The sequence below is a fragment of the Ctenopharyngodon idella genome, chromosome 17 (assembly GCF_019924925.1).
Source record: "Ctenopharyngodon idella isolate HZGC_01 chromosome 17, HZGC01, whole genome shotgun sequence".
NCBI classification, from domain to species: domain Eukaryota; kingdom Metazoa; phylum Chordata; class Actinopteri; order Cypriniformes; family Xenocyprididae; genus Ctenopharyngodon; species Ctenopharyngodon idella.
The window spans coordinates 3067501-3088047 of record NC_067236.1 but is presented as its reverse complement, the minus strand read 5'-3'; the positions used below and the strand labels follow the sequence as shown (position 1 = coordinate 3088047).

At 37.4% G+C, this 20547-nt stretch overlaps 1 protein-coding gene and 1 long non-coding RNA gene across 5 annotated transcripts in view; one reads left to right on the top strand and one right to left on the bottom strand.

Moving 5' to 3' along the window:
- Positions 1–16965, bottom strand: part of LOC127498800 (neuronal PAS domain-containing protein 3) — a 325272-nt gene extending 308307 nt beyond the window's left edge. For 2 of the 4 annotated variants that reach the window (XM_051868546.1, XM_051868547.1), the window contains exon 1: positions 15902–16965. In XM_051868546.1, the coding sequence (XP_051724506.1) occupies positions 15902–16056 (155 nt within the window). In that variant the 5' untranslated portion in view covers positions 16057–16965. Of the gene's footprint in view, positions 1–14076; positions 14222–15901 lie in introns of those variants that run through there. The other 2 variants (XM_051868548.1, XM_051868549.1) reach the window with 2 other exon arrangements.
- On the top strand, positions 1810–15675 carry LOC127498801 (uncharacterized). The gene is made up of 3 exons (XR_007925980.1): positions 1810–2017; positions 2144–2324; positions 14163–15675. It is a non-coding gene; the product is annotated as an uncharacterized LOC127498801 (long non-coding RNA).
- Positions 16966–20547: the final 3582 nt, after the last annotated feature.

Genomic DNA, 20547 nt, shown 5'->3' with positions numbered 1-20547 from the left:
AGCAGATGCAAAAAAAAAAACTGTGGCAGCCAGACTAAATTAGTCAAACTATTTACATTTTCTAAGATAATAATTTAATTTAATTTTGGAATTTAATTTAATTTTAAAGAAAAAAATTAAACATAAAAAATATCTATTAAAATATATATATTTAAAAAAAATATATTAACATTTTATATACATATACACATACATTTTATATATATATATATATATATTATATACACACATACATATTATATATATATATAATATGTATGTGTGTATATATATATATATATATATATATATATATATATATATATATATATATATATATATATATATATATATATATATATATATATATATATACACACACACACACACACACACACACACACATATATATATATAATTTAGTCTTTAAGATAAATAGCAAAACATAATGGAATACGGTCATGTAAAAATACATTTGTTGCAGGAATGCTTGACTAATAAGTGAACTTCACTAAAAGTGTAGGATCTGGCCGCTTTAAAAATGGCTTGTAAACATATGGAGGCAGTCTGAGTCGTCGCAATAATAAAAAAAAAAAAAAAAGCATAAACACTTGTACACAACTAACATCCTGCACATACAAGTTCAACACCCGCTCCTCAAAGACAGCCAGCTAATATGAGTTTATTACTTTTTTTGAGGCACCGCGGTGATTCAGAGAGGCCCGTGTGTTTTTAAGAGCGCTCTGTGGGGATTTCTCAGACGGGTTTGAGTGGGCACTGAAGGGGTAAATCAAGACTGCTGGGCGAGACACACATCTGACAGCGGAGAGAGAGTTCAGAGGAAGACGCTCAGCACACACACTGAGCCAGAGGCTCCCTCAGTCCTGGCCTGAAGCACACTTTCCATCCTCTCTCACTTTCTCTCACTCAATCGCTCAAAGACTTAGTCTGACCACAGGGTGAGCAAGCCCAACATTTACACCATCTTAACTGCCAATACAGCAGTGCCTATCATCTTCACATTATGCTATTTGGGGCTCAAGGTGTCTGGTTTTTCAAATGAACTCTATCCACTCTATCCAAAATTTTAAAATATGATATTTTAAAATATTAAAAGTAAATTAAAAACTTTAAAATATTAGCACTGACACTATAAGACTATTATATTATATTATATTATTAATTTGCATTATAACATATTATAATCCTTACTTGGCAACAATTTATTTTCAAATGATTATATATATTAGTTTAGATTAAGCACTAAAAGAATAGTTTACACAGACAAATTGTGTCATCATTAAAGGGTTAGTTCACCCAAAAATGAAAATTCTGTCCTTACTCACCCTCATGTTGTTCCAAACCCGTAAGACTTTCGTTCATCTTCGTAACACAAATAAAGATATTTTTAATATAATCTGAGGGATTTCTGTCCCTCCATAGACAGCCTATGCAACTACCACTTTGACTTCATAAGATCATAAAAAATTATAAATTGTGCGGTTAAGTCCAAATTTTCTGAATAGACACGATCACTTAATATGATGAACAGATTTAATTTAGGCTTTTATTCACATATAAACATTGATCAGCAAACATAAACAGAAGCTCAACCGTGCATGCTTGACGAGCGAGAACAAACCTCATTGGTTCTTGAGGAAACTCAAATGTGCTGCGTAACACATGAGAATGAACCTCACTGGTTCTTGAGGAAATTCAAATGTGCTGCGTAACACATGAGAATGAACCTCACTGGTTCTTGAGGAAATTCAAATGTGCTGCGTAACACATGAGAATGAACCTCACTGGTTCTTGAGGTAACTCAAATGTGCTGCGTAACACATGAGAATGAACCTCATTGGTTCTTGCAGAAGCTCAAATGAAATATTTCTATTTTTTTGGGTGAACTAACCCTTAAAAATATAGGGCAGAAGTTGTATGGACTATTGTGGACAACAACACACACTTTTTACATTCTGCTTAACAAGTTCTGGTCCACAGTAGAAAGAATTCCATACAGGTTTGGACGAACATGTGGGTGAGTAAATCATGACAATTTAAATTTTTTGTGTGAATTATACTTTTAACAAATGCATGTTTCTACATGCTAGTATTTGAAATCTGAAAAATCCAATAAATTTACTTTTTTCCCCAAAATCTGCAGATTTATCAGATCCCTGTGGCAACACAGAAACGAGGGAGACATCGAAACTGGACTGAGATCACGACCTAAGCAGATCTCCAATTCGCCGCGTTCATTCCCACCCCTCCACAGACCTGACCGCGAAACTCCAACCTTTCGATTATCCACATTTTTAAACACTGTGACATCTTCTGTCTCTGAGGTAAAGTATTTTAGTAAAGGTAAAAGAGCAAGCATAGGACAGAGGAAGTGGAGTAATTTCAGTAATTTCTGTGGAGAGAGAGAGAGAGAGAGAGGGAATGAGTCCAATATGTAACATCTAATTGGCACCATCATAAGATGACGATAACAAAGAGAAAGATCAGCTTTAATGATCAGAAGCTCTATAAAGCTGTAAAATGCTTTGCTGATAACAACAACGACACTTCAACATCATCAACACTGGCAGGATAACATGCTAGGCTAGGCTAGGCCATATCTCTCCAAGTCAAGCACAGGAAACACTTGTAAAACTACAAATACTTTTAGCTCACTTTATAAAAGGGAATCTTTATAAAAAATAAACTGACTTCATAAAGTGTTTTGTTCTGTAAAATATAAAACTGTAAATAATACTTTTACCCACTGAAATGTGCTCATGTTCTCAAACGGGGGGGGGGGGAAACATGTTACTTATAGCTTAACTGAATAAATATCACAAAATTGAATTTTGTGGTCTTTATATAACTACTGTGGTTTAACACCACAGGAAGAGATCCGCTTACATGTGAGGGTCACAGAGGATTTACAATAAACTAAGATCAACAACTCTAAATATATACCCCAAACAAATAAACCGGCCGAGGCAGTGGATTGTTTTCCTTCACCATGTGACCAGCTTTATCGTCTGGTGTTATGGCAGATAGAAGCGTTTAGCGCAGGATTCCAGTCCGGGAATACAGACTGATAGACTTCCAGTCTTCCATAAAATTCTGCATCTCAGCATTTTCAAATCGGGTTAATGCTTACATAGCAATAATGTTTTTCTTTTCCTTCCCTCTCTCTTTTTCCCAAAAGTCTTTAGAATGTATTTAAATGAGAGATTTAGTTAATGAGTTTGGGCAAAGTCTGGAACAGTCTTTTAAGAATTATCATTCTCATTAATTTTCAGAATTACCCACTGTGTTGTGATAGCTGTCATGGACTTTAGAGTTCAATTAACTAAATACTGAGAACGTATATATATAATATACATGCACGCGTGTCTGTGCGCGAGCTGTATGCATGCAGGACCCATCCCCAAGCGCGCATAAGTATGCATGTACACGTTTGTGTGTGTGATTTGTTTTATTACAAATTTCTGCAGTTTACCATTTCATTCTGGGTTTATACAATAAATATGCAAGTAAACAATTCCAAGACAGCAATCCCTGATCCAAGCAAGCAAAGATCTTTTACTTAAGTCTGCATCACAATGCAGCATGCATCTGCTTTTTTGTGCAGTTGTGCTCAAATCCAGACTCTCCGGTAAGAACTGGAGATTACCAACAGCAAAACCATAACATAACGAAAGTTGAAGGGCACAGAATGCAGGTGGAATAAATCAAGCCCTTTCAAGGACAGGCACATCAAAGTGCGTTTCTTGCCTCCTCATTCTTTGACTTTTGCACCAAAGTAATTACTATATGAGTAAACATTCGTTTTGTTTTCTATCATTTCATCCTGAGGAGTGCCCACATCAGAGGCATAAGTGTTTCATTACGCCTTTATCTGTCCACAGCTCTTGTGAAGCAGGAACAATTAACCCTGCCTTCAACGTGATTGATATAGGCTTTGCTTTCAATTTGTTCCACTACACAGATCATGAAATTCGCAATGTGCCCATCCTTATTGACCTAGACTTTCAAACACAGAGGGCTACAATGAGATGAAAAGAATTAGAAAGAAGAGAGCCGCGCAGCCATGAAATAACATGGGGAAGAGAGGGGAAAAAAATGGATGTGACCTCACAAAACCTCAACTATCTCAAGTACACTTTCTGGAAAGTTGTTATTCTGTTCCATCGAAAGCTATCCTATACGTTTCTGCTCTCTGAGTACTGTCTGAAAGGCGGAGGAGAGCTCTCGAGATGTCGGCATACGCAGTTATGTCGTAAACACAGCTCGCTTGTTCATGAGCAAAATTGAATTTCTATCGCTCTTGCCAAAACCAATCTTTCAAATGTGAACCCCTGAGCTTAGTTTGTAAATCATTAAGAGGCAATGAAAATGCTTGTTTATAGGTATACAGCTGCTTAAATAAAACAGACGCAAAATACTCAGGGTTTTCAAGTGATTCATGTTAATTGAGAGTTAATTCTAAACTAATGCCATACAGTGTAGATAGATAGACGGGTGATAGAAAGGTAGACAGAACGATAAATGTGTTCAGTTATAAAGCGACTATAATGTAGTATGTACAGTTACAAACATGCATTTCACAACGTTTTCAAATGCAGCTCATCCAATCAGAAATTAGACTCTGAACTATCCATCTGATAGTTTGCTGCCCTCTAAAATACCGGTAAATGTGTGTCAATACAAAATATTTTACAATTAATTTTAAGACTTTTTTAAAGTCACAAAAGCACTGAGAGTTAGAGTACTACAGTAGATAGATAGCACGAAAGAATGATAGAACCATAGAATGACAGAACGATAGATAAATACAAAACGATCAAAAGAACAACAGAATGATTAATAGAACGACAGAACGTAAGATAGAATGACAGAAAATGACAGAACAATGAATAGAACGACAGAATGTTAGATGGAACGAAAGATAGAACGACAGAACAATAGACAGAACGACCGAATGATAGATAGCACAACAGGATGATAGACAGAACAACAAAACGATGAAAAGAACGAAAGAACGCTAGAACAATAGATAGAACAACAGAAAACTAAATAGAATGACAGAACGATAGATACAATGACAGAACAATAGACAGAACCATAGAACGACAGAACGATAGACAGGACAGAATGATGAATAGAACGAAAGAACGTTAGAACGATAGATAGAACGACAGAACGATAGATACAATGACAGAACCATAGACAGAACCATAGAATGACAGAACGATAGACAGGACAGAATGATGAATAGATCGACAGAATGTCAGAACGATAGACAGATTGATAGAAAGAACACTAGACAGAATGACAGAACGATAATAATATGACAGACGTTGGAACGATATTTAGAACGACAGAACGACAGACAGAACGACAGATAGAATGACAGAACTATAGATAGAATGATATAGAATGACAGAATGATAGATATATTGACAGACAGAATGACAGAACGATAGATAGATTGATTGATAGAAAGAACGATAGATAAAACGACAGAATGATGAATAGAACGAAAGAATGTTAGAACGACAGAACGATTGACAGAACGATAGATAGAATGACAGACCTATAGATAGAACGATACAGAATGACAGAACGATAGATTGATAGACAGAACAATAGATAAAACGACAATGATGAATAGAACGAAAGAATGTTAGAACGATAGATAGAACGACAGAACGATAGATACAATGACAGAACCATAGACAGAACCATAGAACGACAGAAAAATAGACAGGACAGAATGATGAATAGAACGACAGAACGTCAGAACGACAGATAGAATGACAGAACGATAATAGAATGACAGACGTTGGAACGATATTTAGAACGACAGAATGATAGACAGAACAATAGATAGAATGACAGAACTATAGATAGAATGACAGAACGATAGATAGATTGATAGACAGAATGATAGATAAAACGACAGAATGATGAATAGAACGACAGAACGTTAGAACGATAGATAGAATGACAGAACCATAGATAGAACGATAGATAGAACGACAGAACGATGGAGATTGATAGACAGAACGATAGATAGAACGACAGAACGATGGAGATTGATAGACAGAACGATAGATAGAACGACAGAATGATGAACAGAACGACAGAACGTTAGAACGATAGATAGAATGACATAACGATAGATAGATCTACCTTTTGAACTTCTTTACATTAAATAAAAATTACTTTTTTATTAAAAATTAGAAGTATTTTTCCACAAAGTAATATTCCACATTAGTCTAAGCTGTTTACAGTTGTCAAGCAAATAAACCACAGTATGCATAGTCACAAACTTGTATTTATTGCATTTAACAACGCTTTCAACTGCAGCTCATCCTATCAGAAATTAGACTCTGAATTATCCGTCTGATCATTGCGTTACCCTCTAAAATACTATAATACAAATATCTCATATGCCACTCAAAAATACTCCCAAATTACTTTTAAGACTTCTTTAAAGTCACGAAAGCACTGAGAGTTAGTGTGTGTTTACTTTAGCTGATGGCTATTGTGCTGTACAGTATCAATAAGCAATATGACCTTTTCCCACAGTCTGCTGCTGGAAAGGGCTTCATTTGTCAGGACTGTGAGCTAATTTTAGCCTTTCCCTGAAGAAAGACCTACTGTTACTCCATTACACGGCACACGGACAGATATATTATCAATTCAAAAAGTTGGCCTTTGGTACGTCAATGCACAGGAAGTGGCAGGAGACACAGAAGTGGCTGACACAGCGTCCTGCGGTGCTGCTTTAGATGAGTGTACCCAGTGATAAGCCTGGGAAAACGGCGGCACAAAAGCAGTCAGTAAATCCCCGCAAAGGGGGCTTCTTTAGGTGACGACATGCGTAAGGAATGCTATAGAGAAAATACCTCGGCGTGCTGTAGCTCCTTTGTGAGACGAGGTGATGGGGGCTTACCTCCATTTACAGCCAAATCACAGCTATGACATTCACTTATTAAAGTGACAGGTGGGCTATCGAGCATATGCGCCACAAAATTTATTTATCTGGGGTGTACAGCGGGTATAACGGTGAGGTTCGGGGGCGGTCCGTGCTGAGTTATGCGGGCTGTTTTCTAGCAGTTCTTCTGCCTAACTGGAATAATCAATTGTAATTTTGCACGTAAAACTCTGGATCACTTACGAGGACCGTGCAGGTGCGGATGATCAAATCACTGCTGGATGAGAGGAAAAAATGAGAAACAATGTTATTACTACTATTAAATAGCATTAAAAAGACATTTAACTTCTGTAATGTGATGTATTACAGAATATTCAGCTGGAAATAATTATAATTTTCTATTATTTCCACAGGTAATGAGGAACCATCATATTTTAGCCAAGTCAGTTTTATTTGTACAGCACTTTTCACAATACTGTACACATTGTTTCAAAGCAGCTTCAAAGAAAATCACAATGCTAATGTTTGTGACATCTTAAAGGTTTAGTTCACCCAAAAATTAAAATTCTGTCATTAATTACTCACCCTCATGTGGTTCCACACCCGTAAGACCTTCGTTCATCTTTGGAACACAAATTAAGATATTTTTGATAAAATCCATTGGCTCAGTGAGGCCTGCATTGACAGCAAGATAATTAACACATTCAGATGCCCAGAAAGCTACTAAAGACATATTTAAAACAGTTCATGTGACTACAGTGGTTCAACCTTAATATTATAAAGCGACAAAAATACTTTTTGTGTGGCAAAAAAACTAAATAACGACTTTATTCAACAATATCTAATGCTGGGCGATTTCAAAACACTGCTTCATGAAGCTTCGAAGCTTTACGAATCTTTTGTTTCAAATCAGTGGTTCGGAACTGCCAAAGTCACGTGATTTCAGTAAACGAGGCTTTGTTATGTCATAAGTGTTTCAAAACTTCAATGGTTCACCACTGGGGGGCGTGACTTTGGCAGTTTAATACACGCTTCGAACCACTGATTCGAAACAAAAGATTTGTAAAGCTTCGAAGCAGTGTTTTGAAATCGCCCATCACTAGATATTGTTGAATAAAATTGTTTGGTTTTTTTTGGCGCACAAAAGTGTTCTCATCGCTTCATAAAATTAAGGTTGAACCATTGTACTCACATGAACTGTTTTAAATACGTCTTTAGTAGCTTTCTGGGCACCTGAAAGTGTTAATTATCTTGCTGGCAATGCAGGCCTCACTGACCCATCGGGTTTTATCAAAAATATCTTAATTTGTGTTCTGAAGATGAACGAAGATCTTATGGGTGTGGAATGAGATGAGGGTGTGTAATTAATGACAGAATTTTCATTTTTGGGTGAACTAACCCTTTAAAAGGTGCAGTGTGTAAGTTTCACCGCCAGAGGTCACTTATTCAAAACAATTACAACGTCATCAAGCTATGCCTTTGTTAACGAGAGTGGAATCATGGGAGATGTCGTCTTCACCTCCACAGCCGATGGAAAGCAATCCAAATGTACCACAAGTTTTCAATGTAGAGAAAAGTGGCAACATCTTCAAATCAAAATGATTTCAATGTGAGCAAATATGTGCAAAGCCAAACCCAAATCCAAGTACACAATGTACTTAAATCCATTTTCTTTGCCAATGCACATATAGGAGGATTACACATGTATTCTGGAAGCGCTGTAGAGTTTGTTCGGGTTTAGAAGTGCTGCTGGAACACTAGAGGGGGCGAGTAAAGGGCAACACTTGCTGCTAGCATTAGATGATCGCGGCACTGCCAAACCAAAGAAGCAGATGGGAGTCAGCGGGCAGAACATCTGTCTTTAGAGCCAGATACTAAATGAAGGTCTTAAAACCACTGTGGACATTAAATGCGTAGAAGGTTAGCAAGGGTTTTACCGCAGCCGCAAACCATAACAAAACCTGTGACATTCAGTAGCAACAGTTTCACCGCCTAGAGCATGATCATCTCTGATCTCTTCTCTCTGGCATAAAAAGGGCGTATGTACTGCCTACAGTCCTTTGATATATAAAGGCCTTCGATATTATCTCTATGAATATGTAGAGAAGTCAGCAATCAGCAAAGAGTAACCAGGGCTAGTTGTAACAACTATACATCCAGTTATAGTGATTCTGTATGCTGGTTTAAAACAGTTTTAAATGGTCTTAAATTGGAATAATTTAGTGAATTTCTGTCCTCCACACTAAAATATCCAATATAATCATATTTTTACTGTTAAAGGGTTAGTTCCCGAAAAAAAAATGTAAATTCTGTCATTAATTACTCACCCTCATGTCATTTCAAACCCGTAAGACTTTTGTTCATCTTCATCTTCTTTAATGAAATCTGAGAGCTTTCTGTCCCTCCATTGACAGCCCATGCAACTACCACTTTCAAGCCCCATAAAGATAGTAAAGACATCATTAAAGTAATCCATGTGACTCCAGTGGTTTAACCTCAATTTTATAAGGCAAGGCAAATGCTTTGTTCGCACAAAAAGAAACCATAATTTACCACTTTATTTACAAAATATTAATCTCCAACGTACATTCATTAGAGCACCATGATGCATGCATGTTGTATTGAATGCGTAGTGTTGTTAAAAGTATCGTCTTTGGTACCAAGTCTGTACTGAAATTTTTAAAAATGTGATGATACCAGCACAGTTGAGCAGATTCTTAAACACCTCTGATTGGCCATTGTGTTCACGCACTCAACAGATATGTCTGTGATTGGTTAAAATGATCAACGCTTCAAAAACATGTTGTAAACAGACATCTTTGATGCTCTTCACCAAGCGCTTACACAGACACACGTGGGAGTGTTTAAAATCAGGCTGATAGACGTCTGCTTTCAAACGAGAGCAGACTTGCGCGTTCACTAGAGCACCATGACGCATGTGTGTTGAGTAGAATTAAGAGCAGACTCGCGCGTCAACACAACAGGAATGCACGTGTTCACAAGAGCATCACAATGCATGCGTGTTGTGTTGACATGAAAGTGAACACTGTTACGTGAACGTGCGTTTAAGATTAATATTTTGTAAATAAAGTGGTTAAATGGTTTTTTCTCACGTCACTTTACTGCCTTTCTGGGGCTTGAAAGTGGTAGTTGCGTAGGCTGTCAATGGAGAAAGCTCTCAGATTTCATCAAAAAGATCTTCATTTGTGTTCTGAAGATGAACGAAAGTCTTACGGGTGTGGAACGACATGAAGGTGAGTAATTAATGACAATTTTCATTTTTGGGTGAACTAACCCTTTAAGAAAACAACTGACATACATAAAGTCATGGCAAGTTGTCATAATTATTTACTGTTTGAATTTTGCTGAAAAGCCTGTAATTGGTCATTTAATTGCAGGTTCAAATGTAACAACTTACCCCATAGAGTGCAGCTTTTGGGGCACATTGACACACAAGATTAATTTTCCTGGACAAAAATGTACTGTAGTAAAAAGTGTAACCTCGTCTCCTCTATTAAAATTTCTAAAGCAGACTTTCAAAAGAGCAGGCTTTTGCAAATAATAATAAAGAACCATATTTACAGAATAATTTGATTAAACAATCAAAATAAATGATAATCTTAAACAGAAACATACATACATACATATAAACAAAGGCAAAAAAAAAAAGGGCATTTAGTGTTTCAGCGCAACATGACAGATCCATCAACCGATTCATTGATAGATCCATAAAGGATATGGGCACATGCAAAAACCTCAGCTCAGATGTAGAGATGTATACATCACAAAGGCTCTCACGCCATGAGCCGTGCAGTAATGCATCGAGAGACTGCACGATTACCTTTGTGGGATGCATCTTCTTTATGTCTGTGTCTCTGCTCTGACCTTCACAATAACAGAGACGAGTGTCGGCTGGCGAGAGCCGCGGTAATCACCGCACAACACGCCGAGCACCAGCCACAGATGGGGGCTGGAAATCCCTCTTAATTGTGATAAATACACATCAGAATTGCTTATTTGCCTCCATTCCATGCCGTGTTCGATGCTGGCGAATCAACGGATGGAATTGGTGCATCCTTTTGTGTGATGGTATAGCTCAGCTTGGGCTGTCTGCCTCTCCAGCATTCGGAGAATATCACCGTTTTGTTTCGTCCATAAACATAATCTCACACTTGGTGATTTTGAAATAAAAAAATAATCACAAACAGCGCAATGACATTCCTTAGTGTTTAGTGAGATGCTGCTATTCGTAATTTCACATCAAAGGATTATTATAATGAACAGCTACATGTCGGAATGTGATTTCAATAACAAACAAGCTGATTTTTCAAAGAGAAAAATCATTTACATGCTTAGCTGACATGAAATACTTTCAAGAAGTTGACATGTTCTGCGATGCGACATGGTACACTCCAATTTTAAACAGCATTTTGCTAATGTTCTCTTAATCATTATGCATGCACCTTTTATGAGCTCAGAATAATTTAGAAATTACCATTTTAAATAATCAAAAGCGAAAAAACTAAAGATATACACTTTCCCTTATACATTCATTCACATGTTTAACATAAAATGGAAGCAATATGCATCTTGTTAATGGACCTGTTGATACAAAACCCATTAGAGAAACCATACTTTATAATACAACACCAAATAAACCCCAAGCATTTCACAGTGCCACAGCTCCGGTCTCAATCTATGGATCCACTGCTGCACCGTAGGAGAGGAAATGGAACAATTTAGCACTTTTGTTTGCTCACAGTGAGGGAGGGAGGCATTGCTTTCTTCAACACAAAGCCAACTTTGTGTTTAGTGTTGTGTATAAATTCACGCCAACCAATCTCTCTCTCTCTCTCTCTCTGAATTCTCGTCCAACTCCTTCGGAGTTGCTTCGCCCAAGAGCACAATCCCTCCCTTCCAAACACTTACTACAGCATAAAACCGGCGCTAGTAAACAGCATTGCATTAAAAAATAAACTCCCAAACCTTCCCTGAGAATTTCAGCCCCACTGTTATTCGGTTCAACTCTCAAGTGGAGCCACATAACGACTCACAGAGTGCAATTTAGCCCTTCAGAATGCCGGTCGGAAACAGGTGATAAAGGAAGCACTCATGCACTGGCTATGAAGTTTCACCTCCCTCAAAATTAATTCCATCTTCAAGATTCCTATCTCTGTGATATGCTCGGAATGGCACACAAATACGCTCCCGCCAGAAAGATTACTGCAGACTGACTTAGCATAAACATCTCCTGCTGTTATGACTGGCAGGGGGTGGAATATAATTCTAATGTCGTGGCCTATTTAGACGTAGGTGCATTAGTGTAATCTGCGCGTTCCGAGTGGGAATTATAAAATAATCGAGCTCGATGAGAGTTTTGTCAAGCTTGCTAATGATAACCATTCGTAGTCCGGTCAGGCACACAATCTTGTGGAGTTGCACACTACAGTATATGAAGTGGGCCGTGTTTACATTGTAAAATGTCACTGGCTCTACGGCTGATATTTTGTACACACAGTGCAGGTGAATTATTGCATACAATTTAACGTTAGTTAAACAAGCTGTACGCTGCACGCAGTCACACGCAGTACGGCGTGGATCAGTGATGCCTAATTTAATACTCCTAAGAGCTAAAAAGCGAAAATATACCTAAAATACCTATTGCTCATATGAGTAAGAACTAGCGATATTCTATAGCATAACAATACAAAATCTGACAGCTACTTGTCATCTAATCACAAAAGAAATTTGATAATAAAGAAAAAGATCCTGAGAGCAGCTTATCATGAAAGCAATTTCATAACTGCAGATTTATTTAGTGCAACACCTGTCATCTAATAGTATAAGACTGATGCATATGCAATACTCAGAGAAAATCGCAATAAAACAACAGCCTTTAAACACCCACCTGACTAGTCTATATAAAATGTAGTCAAATTAAAATTTCAGATTTGTAGAGCGACCGATTCTTACATTATTTTCAATACTGCAGATGATGACATAAATATGCACACTCGATTCATCTAGTTTCTGATTGAATACATTCCTCAAACCGCCACTTGATGCTTTATGCACGTATCAAAATAGCCACAATTTCATATCTATAGATCAAGTAATTTCATAATTGCAGAATTTAGTGCACCACCTGTCATATAAGCAACAAAATTGCAAATAAGTAACAACATTTAATCATGTACACAATAGTATTATATCACAATTTCAGATCTGTAAATTATGACAGCTATTTAATAACTACAGATGGGTTTTAGTGGCATATTTCTTTCATTATAAAGCATTTCTGATATCATGCATTACTTCCTCAAACATGCGCTTTATCAAAATAGTCACAATTTCAGACCTATAGATCTGACAAATGAATTTACTGCACCGCCTGTCATTAAGCGTTAAAGACACAAAGACATCTCAACTACTCAGTAAACAAAGCAATAAAACATCAGTCTTTAACATGCACCCTGCTATATATTCATACAGGCTATCACAATGTCAAATCTATACATCAAACTAAGTATGATAGCAATCATGCACCTGTCATGTAAGTGTAAGTGTAAAACACCAATCCAATGAAAAGCATTTCAGCTCCTCAATTCTAACATCATTTAACATACTCTTAACTAGTATTGTGATTAACTTAGACTGTCATTTTCAAAGTGCAGATTCAGTGCTCATATTTCAATCCCCATCAAGAGTTTCTGATCTAATAGAGGACTCAAATCCACATCCATCTACATCGAAACTTCCTCAAACAGCAGCCTGATGCACACTATTTCACAGCAGTACACAGTGTGTTTTACTCAGATTGGCCTAATGCCGAGAAAACAAACAGAGCGGATACAACGCTGCAACATGGTCGCGTTCGAATGTTCACAAATTTCCCGCGAAACCTGCCAGCAGCGCGACACACGCTGAACACATTCAACGGTCATGTCCTCTGTCCACCAACACACACACACTCACTTACTCACTCAAACACACACACGGCGAAAAGACACACACACACTCGCTGCTTCTGTCAGCGTGTATACCTGTTACCCAACCCCTCACACACACACTCCTGCGGAAAGGGCAAAGTTTCCCATCTCAGTCCAAAATGCCCGTCAGCGCACGCGTTTCCACAGACACACAACAAACCGAGCGTTTACCGTTCTCTTCTGGAAGGGTCTTGCTGAATGCTGGGCTTGGTGGGCGCCATCTTCCTGCAATTATTAATTACACTTTTTTCCTCCAGATTTCACGCGACGAGCAGCTGACAGCGGAACCGGGAGCATTTAAGCAACGCCATCGGTGGTACCGGAGCGCTCGTGCCCGTGTCTCCGTGCGTTAAGACGCGTTCAGACGGGAGCGAGACCAGCCGACGCTGAGATCCAAAGGCATGCCAATAAAGTGAGAGGAAACCCGGGGACGCTCGTGCGATCCGGCGGCTGTCCTCGCGGGGTAAACGAGAGCAGGATTCAGTGCACGAGACGGGCATTTACATCACGATGTGCCCCTCGAACACAGCCGCTTCTTCCCTGTATGTTTGTCCGCATTTTCCAGCTTTTTCCTGCTTCTCTCTCCCTCTCATCTCCCTCTCCTGCCGGCGCAACAACGCCACTCAGTTGTAGTTGGAAATAGTTTGAGTTTATTGGGAATATACAGGTTGTTTCAGATGCATCAACGAAAAGATTTGTGGAATCATCGTCTATATCGCTTCATGAAACCCTTTCATGCTGATGTTTTCATTCATATTTTGTATAAACATGTGGAATGATATGATTGACAGCTGTCAAAATCAACTCAAATGCCAAGTTGAGGTTTAAATGAATCTGAGACTAAATAATTTTGAAACAGATAGTGAAAAGAGTGAACAAATAAAACTATTTATTCGTTTATTTTTAATTAAAGATATTAAAGAGATATATCCTACGCCATGTCCATGTTAGGTCTACAGATACCTGCGTCAGATGCAAATGTTCATGGTTAAAGTAGCCTGTTCTTGCACTAATGCACATTCAATATATGATTTTATTTTTCTAAGTTAATCCGTCTTGACATAAATAAAGGCCTGTTTCTTGATGTGCATAAGAACCTGTGACCTGTCAAGGTCATGAGCTGACAGCCTCCCCATTTAATGTCCTGTTCATTGTGTTGTGCTCTAAATAGACTGTTTAATTGAACATGGCAGTGTATGTAAGCATGTGTGCACATGATCAGTTGATTCTGCTGATATACTAACAATAAGAACATTCACATCCATTAACGACAGTCTACAACCTGGCTTTAGTGGATTATGAAAATTATTAGATATTTTTATGTGCAAAAAATTGCAAAAACCATATTAAGCCTGTTCAAACTGACATAATTTATATTTGTATAAATCAAAACCGCACGCTATGTGGTTTAGTGGTGTTTTCTTGGCTTTGGTGAGTAAAGTTTTGCAACTGATATATTAGTGAAAATATATTGGAGCTCTTTTGTAATCTATTTAAAGCTATCGTGCTCAGATGGATATAAGAATTATGGATGTATCACTGTAAATGAATCATTTGAAATAATTTGTTCTGAAGTGAGTTTTTTTGTGCATTGAAATAGTTCACAATGCTACTTTTGTAATGATCAAAGTTACCTTGAATATTTAATATGATAGAAAATATGTTTATTTGCATGATAAATGTGTATGAAAATCATAATATGATGTTTCTTTACATCTCTGTGTTTGTCTGTTTTGGAATTTTACACATAGTAAAACTTTACAGTCTTTATATTGTGTGTTTTGTGTCTAATAAATGAAGCAAAACCTGAATCTCAGTGAAATTGAGATGTTAGGAATCTAAGTTTATACCTTTAGCAACCTCCAGGGAAATCCGGTATTGCTTTTTATATAAACAGTGAATGGACGCAACAAATATGACATGAACAGTATGAATGTCACCTAAATGTGAAGAAAAAGAAGAAGAAAAAGACATGTTTTGCGTTTAGCCAGCATACCTTTGTTGGTAAGACGTCAAGCCTTGGACGTTTTGCGGATTCCCGTTGGTAGCTCCCGGGACTCTGGACGCAGCCGGCATCCCTCCACCGGCTCCCGCACCTGCAGCCGCCGCCGCCGTCACCTGAACACTGAAATCCGGGAAGATCCTGATCATCCCCGAGCGCGCACCGCGATGCTGCACTAACCGAGTGTGTGTGGATCAACCTTCCCTCCGGTCCGACAAATCACAGCAGCACAATCCCATTAGTGATGGAAACAAGCTCATCAGCCATTCTACGTCTTGTTTTCTGCTTTCAGAGAAGAGAACCGCTGCTTTTACAGGGTTGGTGATGATGATGATGGTGCTCGTAGACTGCCGCCTCTTTGCGCGTCCCGTGCGCCTTTACGCGTAAAAGTTTTAAGCGCTCCAAGCATACGTTTTAAAGGTGAACTTCCTTAAAATCTCATGATTTAACCATCTCCTCCAATGTTCTGACTGTCTTTATGACTGTTTGTGAGCCATAACCAGTTTGACAAATAATCAGGGTCCGTTGTCAGTTTAGGAAACTTACCATAAAGTGACACGCTAACTCCTAAAGTCTTAAATCAAAGTATCCTGATATTATTTCAACTTATATGCCTTTTAGTTTTAGTATTTAAATGTACAGCTACAGGCTTTAAATAGCCATAACAGAAATGAAAACGCACGTGCAACACTTTCCTTCTAGTGTAAAGGAATGTGTGCGTATAAATGAAAACTTTTTATCTGTCCTTAAAAAGCTCTACTGATTAAGATCAGAGATAGCTGTCCATTCCCAGTGTGGTTTAGGAAACAGATCTAAGTATGTACGCGAGGAAAGTCCAGTGCATGATGTGATCTGCTCGCCTCCTACTGTTGTGATGATGATGTGCTACTGCTTTCAGTTTCAAAGAGGAGTGATCAGCTTCTTCTTCTGGTGCTGATGCTGCAGAGGTCAGGTGCTGTCAGTGCTGCTGCCAGGATCAATGTCTAAAGCTGATGGGATGTTTGCTGTGTGCATGCTCCTGATGTGTTGTGTTGTGTTGCCCTGCTGTGTGTGGCAATGCCATCCCTATAGCGCGTGCGAGAAGATGAACTCAGCCGCTCGTGCAGCTGATTAACGGCGCGCGCCGCCGCCGCGCAGCCAATGGGACGCTTGCACGGGAGCGCGCAGCGGTTTACCGCAGCAGTTAACCCTTTATGAGCCGAATGATGAGGACCAGAAGATTCACAGCTGACACATGATGCAATAAGGTCAATCATACCCAGTTAACTTAAGTTATAGCCTAATAAAACACTATAGAATTCTAAAAGCATTACTGGGAAAATTAAATTATATAAGCTATACATAAATAAGAATTTGAAAGAACAATAGCAAATGCACAGTTTTCAAGCATTTCTCAAAAAGAAGTTTTTCATATTGACTTCTTATGTCCACTAAAAAGAACTGTTGAGCAAAAATGGCTCAGAAAAGTTAATTTAGTTATAAAAAAACTGGAGAATTGGAGTAGATACAGACATTTAATTTGATATTTTGTATTTATTTTTTAACATTAATACATTTTTAAATGTCACATATAACTTAGGGTATATATACAATAAAAGAAAAGGGTTTGAGTTGTGCTGTTTGCTCATATTTGTAGGTGTTTTGGCCAGTTGTTGAAATAATTAAAGGGATAGTTCACTCAGAAATTAACATTTTGTCATCATTTACTCATTCCAAACATGTATTTATTTCTTTGTACTTCTGTACACAAAGGAAGATATTTGGAAGAATGTTTGTAACCAAGCAGATCTCGCCCCCCATTGAGTACCATAGTATTTTTTTTTCCTACTATGGTAGTCAATGGGGGGCGAGATCTGCTTGGTTACAAACATTCTTCCAAATATCTTCCATTGTGTACAGCAGAACAAATAAATTTGAACAGGTTTGAAACAACATGAGGGTGAGTAAATGATGACAGAATTTTCATTTTTGAGTGAACTATACCTTTAAATTAAACTTTACATGCATATAGGTTTTAGAAAGTTTTTTTTAGATCTTGTGCAATACAATTATGTATAGTTTCTTGTGGTATGATATCAGACAATAGATTTAGTTTCAGCATGGTAACTAGTTAGTTTCTATATAGAAAGAATTGTAGGCTATAATTTTGCAGCATGTATTTGAGGAGAAAGATGGTTTGGTTTACAAACAAATGGAGAAAAGTTTGCTCATGGAAAATCACTCTCTCTGTGCAAACAAAATGATGTTGACTGAATTTTGAGTGTCTTCTATTCAATTTCATGTTCGTCAGAAGAAAATTAAGCACTTTACACAAGAGCAGATGCAAGTACAGATGAAGAAATGAAATTAAGACTCAGAGAAAGGCAGAATGTTCTCCGCTGGTTTAATTGTGCGGCGGTGGGCGCGTGTTGTTTGTAAGTTGCTCCTCATTGACTCTTCTGTTCTTGAACTGTCATTGTTGTGAAAGTGATTGAGTGTTAACCAATAAAATATTCCAAAATGCAAATATTGAGCTGCGTCCACGTCAACACTCATGAATCTTCTACTGTAGTTCACTTGTCCTTTGATAAACCAAAGACGGCTATCTGTTCACGCTTATGAGTATAGCTTTATGGCATTTTTTTATCAAACATTTGCAGCTTATTAATGATCTCAGTGTGGAAATACGCCAACCTTTAAAATCAGCAGGAAGTCCTTGAAACTAAACCATCGGATATCTATAAGTTACAGCAGATTTGTAATTGTCAGTGAGCATATTTACATGTGATGCATTAGTACAGAATGTCAAGTGAGACGATAATCATTTTTTATTAAGTATACTTAAGTAAAGTTCAAGTATATTTTTAAGTATACTAAGTATACTAATATCAATGTAATAGTAGAATACTTGTAAGTGTACTTTTTCAATAGTATTTGGGACTAAATTGGATTACTTTTTAGTGTATAAAAGTATACTTTTAGGTATGTAACAGTAGTAAACTTTGAATACACAATTAGTTTACATCAATGTTTGTCGTTTGTACTGCAATTATAATAGTGAACTTATATACTGATAGTTTATACTTTTTTTTAACATTTTTAGTTCATGAAAGTACACTTTGAAGTATTCTCTCAGTAAACTTCTAGTTTAGTAGTTTTACACTGCAAGTATACTAAGTTTTCTTTAAGTGAACTTAACATCATATTTATAGTACTATTTATATATTATTTTTGCACTTTAAGTAAACTAGTATGTTCCTATTTAGCTATTAATTTTTTATACTTAAAATATACCTTTACCTGTACTTTAACTCTTTCCCTGCCAGCATTTTTTAATAGGAGATTTCTAGTTTTTTTTTTCCTCAGGAGAAACATCTGAGAAGCGTCTCCATTGCTCTCAAGTAATCTCACTGCTGTCTGTCAGAAACTTCTGAGCTATTAAAGAGATCTCATCTGTGATTTTCTTGCCTGCGGGAACGAACGTGGCGCACACACCCCAGGTGCCCATAATCTCTCTGTTGTGTACAGTTTTAAAGAGAGAACGTTTTATTCTCTGTCTCCTTTGAAATGAAAAATACTCCCTCAGATTATCAGTGGACATGATTAAATAGCAATAAAGATGCACTCAGTGCTTCACCTGGGACAGTAAATGGAAAAGCTCTCTAATAAAACAGCCTTAACAAACAAGACAGCGGAGGGGCTTCTCTTCAGGGCTGGTTCTCAGTGATGGAATCAAATAGATTGCACTGGAAGCTTTAAACCGACACTGCAGCTCCTAATACAATTAGATTAACGCTGTCTTCTGTTTACTTCCCTGGGTATTTGCAGTGGTCTGTATTGCATTTATTTGTCTACAGTCCTCTGCTAAACTACATGAGACAGATCCGGGGCAGCGTGAGCCTCCCACATCACGGTGCTACGCGGGTGGTGCGTGTTCTCTTGAGGAAGGCTTTGGCAATCGATATAATATTCCTCTGCCAGGAACATAGAGTGTTGTTAAAAGACAAGCAAGATTATAAAAGAAGTACACTTGTTATGGAACAAATTTGTAAAGTAACAAAGTCAGGGAAATTTTTGTTGTTCAGAAGTTGCACTTTCAGAGCTCTCAGTTATGTTTCATTTACAATATCTACACACTATTTTTTTTTTTCTGTGATTGACATGCCAGTTTTAGTTTTTCACACTGGTCTATTATTATTGAAATCATGGTAGCACTTTATTTCACAGTCCTGTTCCCTGTGTATACTATGTACTTATTATAGTAATTGCAGTAACTGGGTAATAACTAACTCTGAACCTACCCCAAAACCTTATATTACCAAGTATTTTCTTAGGTAAGCACACTGTAAGTACACATAAGTTCACATACTGTAAAATAAAATAAAGTGCAACCGAAATCATTTATTTTCGCCTTGTGAGTGCATATAAAACAAACTGTGATTAGTCACTTTACATGTCGGTCAGATGATCTTTTCCTGTCTAAAAGAGCAGATCTTGCTCAGAATAAGCTGCAAAGTGGACCAAATTAGTCAAAAGTCTATATGTGAGAATACCAGTTTGTTTAAATTAATACATTGTTAGCTAACTGCGTGATTTGTATATGTACATTTCTGAAATTTCATAATTTGGACACAGTCACCTCTGATAACAGATTACTCTAA